Raw genomic sequence first — 9,298 nt, 5'->3', positions numbered from 1 at the left:
TCCCACCTCCCTACCTTTTATCTTAGCCTGCTGGGCACACTTTCCTCATTCCTGAAGAAGGGCTTATGCCCGAAACATCGATTCTCCTGCTCCTTGGATGTTGCCTGACCTGCTGCGCTTTTCCAGCAACACATTTTCAGTTAATGCATTACTAAACAATTCAACTCAACAATTCATTGATTTTTGATAATTGCAATGTCACGATTGATAAGTCTTGCTTTAGTATTTCAACAATGCTGTCTATTCCTGGGCTCTCCAGTTAGCAGAACTAATTTTAATATGGCTGATGCCTTTATGCAGATTTAAACAACCCATATCCTATTGTATGACAGATATGCACACGTGCAAAGAGTTCGTGTTCATCTTCGTAGTCTGTTAAGATGCAGTGATTCTCATCATTTTTACCTGGGCACAATTTAATACTTTGTATTCAGTGATTCAATGAAAATAATTGATATTCAGGTAAAATTAGGGATTGCGAATGAAATTATTTGAATTGTGGTAGGGTGTTACTGCACAATATTCAGTCAGGATGTTACTTGCTTTTTCATATTAAAATGTTGCAGGTGGAGCTTTTATTTATTTAAACTAATTACTTTCATTTGTCATTTTTTAGGCCTTGCTTCTATAATGAAAAGACTCTTGACGAAATATGACAACCTGTTTGAGGTCTCTTTTCCCTACTCAATGGGATGGCACGGTAAGGTTGAAGAAATCATACAGTGAACTTGCTGCGTGGAATCTTCTGGGGGTCTGAGCATTTTATAGGCTTTAGTGAGATGTGTGGCAGAATCAGATGAGAAGTCAAGTGAGGCCTATCTCAACAATGACAACAACTCATGTTATCTTTCCTGCTTTTCACATCAGGGAGGAGAAAGTGAGGGCTGCAGATGCTTGAGATCAGAGCTGAAAATGTGTTGCTGGAAAAGCGCAGCAGGTCAGGCAGCATCCAAGGAACAGGAGAATCGACGTTTCGGGCATAAGCCCTTCTTCATGATTCCTGAAGAAGGGCTTATGCCCGCAACGTCGATTCTCCTGTTCCTTGGATGCTGCCTGACCTGCTGCGCTTTTCCAGCAACACATTTTCAGCTCTGCTTTTCACATCAGCATGACAAGTTTCTCACTCGGCAGCAACAAGTTGCCATTTACGGAGGATAATTGCTTGTTACAGCTTAACTTTTCTAATTAATATTCAGACTTCTATCATACCAAACTCACCAAAGAATCTATAAGTTGAGAAAATTCAACATCGAAACCCCAGACTAGGTACTTGGCAGATTCAGTTCGCTTGATCAGAAGGTTGTTCAAGTTGGTCACCAGGCACAAACACCACAGGTGTTCTCTATGGGGCACTGACCACATGCGCCCCATGAACATTGACAACCGGTATGTGTCAAACTGTAAGAACCCTCCTGACCTTTGTCTGATCTATGTACATTTGCTCTGGACTTCAAAAATGTACCTTGGTCTGCACCAGAACTGCCATTGTACTGCTGAAGCAAGCGCACTAAATGTTTAGGATCCAGCTTCTGGCTCGAGCCTACCTGAATGCGAACAGCACCCCTGCCTTGCATTGCTCTGCTTTGCTTTGCCTTGTCTTTTTGCAGTTTGTCTGTCAACCAGAAATACCTGATTCATATTACTACTTCCTTGCCTTGCCATTTAGTACAGATACAAAGGCAAGGGTCTTGTCATAGTTGTCACAGGTTGTAATCAAGTCAAGAGGGCAAACATTTGCTGAAAGATTACAGTAAGTCAAGGCAAGTCTTCAGTACCAGTCCAGGGGCTTGGATATAGCCAGTAAACCACTCAGGATGGTCAAAGTCAGGTTGCTTTCCACAGAAGGGCTGAGGAGCTGGAAGTTGGGTAATGTACCCAACTATAGAGGTAGTTTAAACCTACAGGGGGCTGTTTTCCTCCGAGAGAGAGAGAGAGAGACAGGTATTATGGGGTTGACAGTAATTGGCACAATTATTATTTTTGCATCGGGGGGAAGGGTCCTGAGTGAGTGATTAGGCAGCGCTGAGAACATTCAGGGTTAGTGGTGTCAGATATTGGGGTGGGTGAGAGAGAGAGAATAAGGGAAGATATTGCAGGTGGTACTGAGTGGTAGAGTCATGAGCCTTAATGGAAGGCAGATACAGTAGCAGAGATGGAGTGAACGTGAGATAACAGAGAGGGAGGTAGCGCTGTGGTGGCAGAATTGAGAAAGTCATTGACCTTACTCCTACAGTGTAGGATATGCTTGAGATTCACTGACATATGTGCTAAGGTTGTACTAGGCTGGCATGGTCTGATATCGTGGCCTTCTCTAATGGACTTGGACTTGGGGATAGAGGAGACCACATATCCAGCACAACAGCCAACAATACTTCCAGGTCCCTGCCCATACCACGGGTCATTGATTTCCTCCTGTCTGTCATAGCAGGGGCAAATGTCAGGAACCATTCAGTGCTTGTCCTGGTGCACAGTGGGCGCAAGGGATGCCAATCAATTCTGAGATATCCTGAGTGGCAAGTCTTTTGGGAAAGGTGTATGGTAACAGGGGGCTGGAATCAGATATGAGAGGTGCCATGGGTCGGTAGATTATTAATATAATGAATTTGGTAAGATACAGTGAGAGAACGTTATAAACTTCATGGCAAAAACTCGATGCAAGTCACATTTCTTTGGCCATATGCAAGATTCAACCCTACGTTACTATTCACAATGAAACAGATGCATCAAACACTATGTTAACTAAGATCATGTTTAAAACGTGAAAAATTTAAAATGTAAGGCAGACCATCTTGAGATGTTTCAGAAGGAAATTGATAAGTTAGATAATCATTGGGTAAAATGGGATTCAATGTTCTGTTCGAGGAATACACTGCTGCTTAAGTAATGAACAGAAAAAATGGTTGAAGTACTCAAAGTGAAGCTAAAACTTATTTTAGTTACATATTTGATTTGATTTCTGGTTGTTTTAAATATATTGAGAGAGTAAGAATGCTTGGTATAGATGCCATTTCTGAGGCTGCATGAAGTGTTTTTCCCAGAAGCAAAATACTGGGGAGAGCTGTGGCATAGTTCAGTTTAATAAATGTGGTTCTACTATCAATTGGAAATGGATATAGCAATCATTTTGGGCAAAATAATATCGTAGCTACTTTAGTTAAACTAGGCTGATTTGCAGAGGAGGTATGTAAGTATTTAAACTGTATTTATTTACTTGATTTGTTATAATGTTCATCAAGTGATTTGGCCTATGATTATATTGTTCCGCGGAGGCTAGCGTAGTATTGTCTGAAAATCTTTTAGAAAAAAACTGAAAGTTTTGATTCTTCACCTGTGCCCCCAACCCCTTGGCCAATGAGAGTGGGTAGGTTTTCAGCCATACTTGCTCAATGTCACCTTGACTCTTGGGTTTTGACAAGAGAGCAAAGCACTGACAACAGACCATTGGGGAATCTGCTGCCTTAATTCAGATTCTGCCATCATTTTAGCTTCATGTTGCATTGATTCACTCTCAGTGCTAAATTCATTGTGGCCTACCACAACCAAATGGATCCGGAGCCAGAGAGGTCCTGCAAAGGTAGGATCTCTCCTGCCACAGACTTCCTTATAAATTAATACTAGGGACCGTGACTAATTGTCCTCGGCAGCAGACAAAATTCCACTTCTACTACCATTTGTGAGTCCCCCCAGATGGTAGTCAGGTTTTATAGGTGTAAGGAAAGGTAGATGGTTAAAAGCTACCCAATGGTTCCATAGGTGTTTGTTGCTTTAATCCTTCTGCTCTATTTGCCCTAATTTGAAATTTTGACTTCAGCATGGAACAGAAAAGCTAAGTTCCTTAGATTTGAGACAAACTATTTTTTCTATTCATTTGTGGGATGATGGCATTGCTGATTGGCCAGCATTTATTGCCCTTGAACTGGCTTCTTGAAGAGCTGGCTTCTTGAACCGCTGCACTCCACCTGCTGTGGGTTGGCCCACAATTCATTAGGGAGGGAATACTAGGATTTTGACCTAGCGACCGTGAAGGAACAGTCACGATGGAATTAATGTTAATATTTATAAATAACTGTTCCACCACTGAGAGTTAGTACTTACTGATGCTAAAAAAAAGAGTCAGTGGTTGGTATACTCCAATATGAAATCATTAAATGTAGTTCAGTGCAATCCTGAACTGGTCCATTGCATAAACTCATTATTAACTTGGGGTATTAATTTAGTAATCTGTTGCAGGTGATCCGAGAATGACTGCCCTCAATAATAAGACAGCTTTTGACTGAGTATGGCATCAAGGAGTATGAGCAAAATTGGAGTTAATGGCACCGGGTGGGGGAGCGGGGGGAAAGTCTGTGCTATTTAGTTTCACGCCTAGCAGAAAGGAAGTTTGTTGTGTTATTGGAAGATAATCATCTTAGCTCTAGGCCATCTCTGCAGCAGCTCCTCTGGATAGTGTCCTGAACACAATCATCTGTAGCTGATTCATCAGTGATTTTGCCTCTGTCATGAGGTTAAAAGTGGGGATGTTCGCTGATGATTGCATAATGCTTGGCATAATTTGCAACTCCTCAGATAATGAAACTGACCATAGCCTTATATAGCAAAATCTAGACAATGCCCAAGCTTGTGCTGACAAGTGGCAAGTGACATTCATGCTGCAAAAATGCCAGGCAATGATACTCTTTAACAAGAAAGAATGTAACCATCTTGCTGATGTTCAATGGCATTAGCATTGCTGACACCCCCACTATTAACATCCTGAAGGTTGCCATTGGCCAGAAACTGAAACGGACTAATCATATAAATACTGTGGCTTCAAGAACAGGTCAAATGCTCGGAATCTTGCAGTGCGGAACTCAACTCTTAATCCCCAAATAACTCCTGATGAAGGGCTTTTGCCTGAAACGTCAATGTTCCTGCTTCTCGGATGCTGCTTGACCTGCTGTGCTTTTCCAGCACCACAATCTCTTCTCTAATCTCCAGCATCTGCTGTATTCACTTTCTCCTAAGTCCCCAAAGCCTGCTCACCATCTATAAGGCATATACCAGGAGTGTGATGAAATATTCCCATTTGCCTGAATGAGTGCAGCTCCGACACCATCCAGAGAAAGTAGTCTGATAGGCAGCTCAATCACCATCTTCAACATTAATGCAAATTGGCAGCACTGAACATATACAGGATTCATTACTGTCATTCAACAAGGCTTCTCTGACAAAATCTTCCAAACCCATGTTGTCTATCACCTAGAAGGATAAGGGGAGTAGTTATAAATTGAAAACCATCCTGACTTGGAACTATATCCCTATTCCTTCACTGTCACTGTCAAGATTCTGAAACTGTCTTCCTAACAACACTTATGGGTGTTTCTACACCTCCGGGATTAGCAATTCAAATAGGCAGTTCAACACCACATTATGCAGGACAATTGAGGATGGGCAATCAATGCGGGCCTAGCCAGCAAAGCCTAAATATCACTGGATATTTTTTTAAAGAAACATCCCAATTGATACTCTTGTATTAATAATATAATTATATGTCAACAGGTGCCCCCACTGGACAGTCCTTACTTGGTGACAACAGTCATTGGCAGCTTCATGCTCACTACTATCCACCATTATTACGGTCTGCCACAATCAGGAAATTTATGGTGGGGTATGAGCTTTTAGCTCAGGCCCAAAGAGATCTGACACCTGAACAGGTGAGAATGAGCACAAAGAGCAGCGAAAATGCTTGAGGCATTAAAGATACAAATTGACTGGTTGAACTATGAGCAAACATTTTGAATGTTTGCTTTCTGTAAGTGTTTACAAGGGAAGACTTGAGAACTGCGTGCATACTGTCAATTCCTCAGAAAAGTCAAGGAAGTAAGGTGGTTAGGATCTTCCTCTTTCAAATCCACATTCATCTTTATTCCTGAAAATCAATTCCATTATTTTACATTTGGATTGAAGTAGGATTAATGTATCTGTGCTGTCCATGTCCATGTTTCCAAACTACTGGTACTCTCCCAGTGTATACCTCCTGACCTTTTGTCACCTACAAGACACAAGGCAGAAATGTGACTAAATGCTTGCTACTTTCCTGAAGGAGTGCAACTCCTGAAACATTGAAAAAGCTTGACACTATCCAGAACAGAATGGACTTTTATCAAAAGCATCCACCACCTTAAGGAGTCACTCTCCTACTGGCACACAGTGGCAGCAGTGTGTACCATCTACTAAGAGGCACTGCAAAAACTTTCCAAGGCTCCTTCAACGACACCTTCCAAAACTAATCTCGACCACTTTAAAGGATGAGAGCAACAACGTGCATGAGAACATGTCCACCTGTAAGTTCTTAGAACTGACTTAGAAATGAATCACTGTTCTTTCATTGTTATTGGGTCAAAATCCTGGAAACTCCTTCCCAGCAGCACTATGGGCATACCACATGGATTGTAGCAATTTGAAGAAGATGACTTGCTTGGAAATGTATTTTCCTCTCTTCCTGCATTTGGACCCAGTATGCACGAACTCCCTAGGTAGTGACACTGTGGGAGTACCTACAACACATGACCTGAAGCTGGTGACTCTCCAGCATCTTATCAAAGGTACTGGGATAAACTTGACCTTGATAGCAACATCCACATCCCACAAATTAATATGAGAACAACTGAGTTGACATAAATTAGATGAAGAACTTAGACAAATTTAAAGGAATCAAAACAAATATAATCTAGGATATGTCTTTATCCCAGAATGCTCAGAGAATTGCATTGCTCAGAGAAATATTTTGTGACAGTACCAGCTGTTTGGAAACATATACATGGACAAGCACAGGCCCATTAACCATATATTGATCCAGGTAAACCTTGGGCACTGATAACAAATTGACAGAGAGGCAAAAACTACAAATACATGTTGCAGGAGTTGTAATGAATGGGCAAATTAAAGTGCAATCAAAAAATAGTGCTGGGTCCATTCCTGTTTCAAATATTCATCAGATATGGACTCAAAACTCATGTTAGCAGTCAAATTTATAGGGAGTATCAAACTAAGATGGGCAATGGAATCAGAAGAACCAGCTTAGAAAAGACACATTGTGGGTCATACTGCTGTCCATTTCCACTGCTACAGTGAGGAAGTGTTAAACCAGATACCATAATAGAGGAGAAACCACAGTGTGCAGACTTCAGCTTCTGCCATACATCCGGAGCTATATAGTATCCACCTGGGTATCTCTGATTTAGATTTCCACTCATTCTTATAAAATCAATGGATGCAAGGCTAAGCAGTTCAGGCATAGACGAGCAAACATTACCACATTAGATTCATTAGTTACTTATCTGAACACAACCTTACATAGGTTACTGGCGGTGGCAGAAAGATTTTACAGGATCATTATGTTCATAATCTCCTATCCATCCCTACATTGGATTTTAATTAATCTGTTGTGTTAGTTCAATTATTACTTGTAACGAGATCATGTTTTAACCTGCAGGCTGCTGAACGCTTGAGAAATCTACCAGAAGTTCATTACAAGCTGAGGCAGAATCAGCCAGAAAAATGAATGGAATTGAATCAGCTGCAAAAGGCATGCATCATCAGTTTATATTTTGCTTCTGTTAATGTGTCTTTTGCTTTTAGAGATGCTTTTTTTTAAACGAAAAGCACAGAATTCAAAAACATTGATGTCTATTTTACTGGTGTAAACTGTTTACTATTAAACGTTGTTTTCAAACATGCACGTCTCACTAAATGACACTTTAGCCTGAACAGAAATGGTTCCATGTTGCCCGACACTTGTACCCGGAAGAATTAGGAGGAGGAGTAGACAATTCAATTCCTCAAGCCTGCTCCGCCACTTAATACATTCAAGGCTGATCTCATGCTTGCTCTCCATAACCGTTTAACCCATTACTAATGAAACATATATTTACCTCTTCCTTAAATTTATTCAGTATCTCGGTGTACACCTCACTTTCACAGATTCATGATCCTTTGAGAGCAGTAAATCTGCCACCCCTTAGCCTAAAACTGTGATCTCTTGTTCCAGATTGCCCACAAAGGGAAATATTCGCATCATGTCTACTTCGTCAATCCCCTTTGCGTCTTATATATCATTTAGATTTCCACTCATTCTGGTAAACACTATAAGCCTAAAGTGATGAATGTCTTTTCATAAGATAAACCATTCATTTCCTGAATTAACCGCGTGAGTCTTCTCTGAACGGCCTGCAATGCAATTACTTAATTTCCCCCGTAGAATTTTGTATGTTTCAATCATATCCTATCTTATTGTTCTCAATTCTAGACAATATAGGCTTAATTAATTCAGCTTCTTATCTAGAACAGCCCTCTCCTCTTAGAAACCAAACTAGTGAATGTTTGCTGTGTGGATTCCAATGCAAGTGTATGTTCTTTAAATATGGAGACCAAAACAGTCTTGACAAGGTAGATGTGGAAAGTATATTTTCTGTTGAGAGTCAGTCCACAACTAGGGGTCACTGTTGTAAATTTTGAGGTTACCCTTTCAGGATTGCAATGAGGTTTTTCTCAGTGTTATGTGACATTGAGTCTCTCCGCCTCAGAAGATGGTGGAGGAAAGTCATTGGATTTTTTAAGGGAGAGTTAGTTGGATTCTCGTTTGGGAAGGCTGTTGGTGCTGGATGGGAATGTGGAATTCGAAACACAGATTGATCAGCTGTGATTTTATGAAAAGGCAAAACTGGTTTAAAAGGCCAAATGGTGAACTTCTGCTCCTATTTTGTATCTTTTTTTGAAATGTGTAAGATCCTAAAGACTCTTGACAGGGTAGATGTGGAGGGGATGTTTTCTCGTAATAGACAACATGGAACGAGAAGTCACTTTAAAAAAAAATTAAGATGAGATTTTTTGATCCCCTTTGACTCCTGTCAGTCAACAATTTTATCTGTCTTAAGTATATTCAATGACCCTGCCTCCGAAGAGTAGTTCCAAAGATTCATAACTCTCTTAGAAAAATATTCTCCTCATCATATCTTAAATGGATAACGCCTTAAATGTAAACTGTGTCCCTTGTCATATGAAGTAATAGTTCTGAAAGAGTTAATGTTGGAGATTGTATTAAACTCCACTCCATGCGATGATATCATAACTTGGTTAGAGAAAGGCAGAACATGTCTGGATCTTTGTAGGATGGAGACTTGCATCCACAGGTGGGCTGAATTTTCCCAACCCCTGAATGTTGTGGGCTATAATGAGAAATTTCGGGAAAATTAAATGAGATGAACAATGTGTTCCATCTTGATGGCAAAACCAAAAAGCCACATTTTCTAACCAGGTC

General features: G+C 40.6%; 1 protein-coding gene across 2 annotated transcripts in view; it reads left to right on the top strand.

The window, feature by feature from the left end:
• The window catches only part of galt (galactose-1-phosphate uridylyltransferase), a 72,764-nt gene extending 65,050 nt beyond the window's left edge, over positions 1–7,714 (top strand). For both annotated transcript variants that reach the window (XM_043682609.1, XM_043682694.1), the window contains exons 9-11: positions 617–700; positions 5,539–5,693; positions 7,475–7,714. In XM_043682609.1, coding sequence (XP_043538544.1) covers positions 617–700; positions 5,539–5,693; positions 7,475–7,543 — 308 coding nt within the window. In that variant the 3' untranslated portion in view covers positions 7,544–7,714. The remainder of the gene's footprint in view (positions 1–616; positions 701–5,538; positions 5,694–7,474) is intronic.
• The last annotated feature ends 1,584 nt before the right edge of the window (positions 7,715–9,298 follow it).

The sequence above is a fragment of the Chiloscyllium plagiosum genome, chromosome 1, assembly GCF_004010195.1.
Source record: "Chiloscyllium plagiosum isolate BGI_BamShark_2017 chromosome 1, ASM401019v2, whole genome shotgun sequence".
NCBI classification, from domain to species: Eukaryota; Metazoa; Chordata; class Chondrichthyes; order Orectolobiformes; family Hemiscylliidae; genus Chiloscyllium; species Chiloscyllium plagiosum.
Note: the sequence above shows the minus strand (reverse complement) of the source record. Positions and strands in the feature narration are given on the sequence as shown.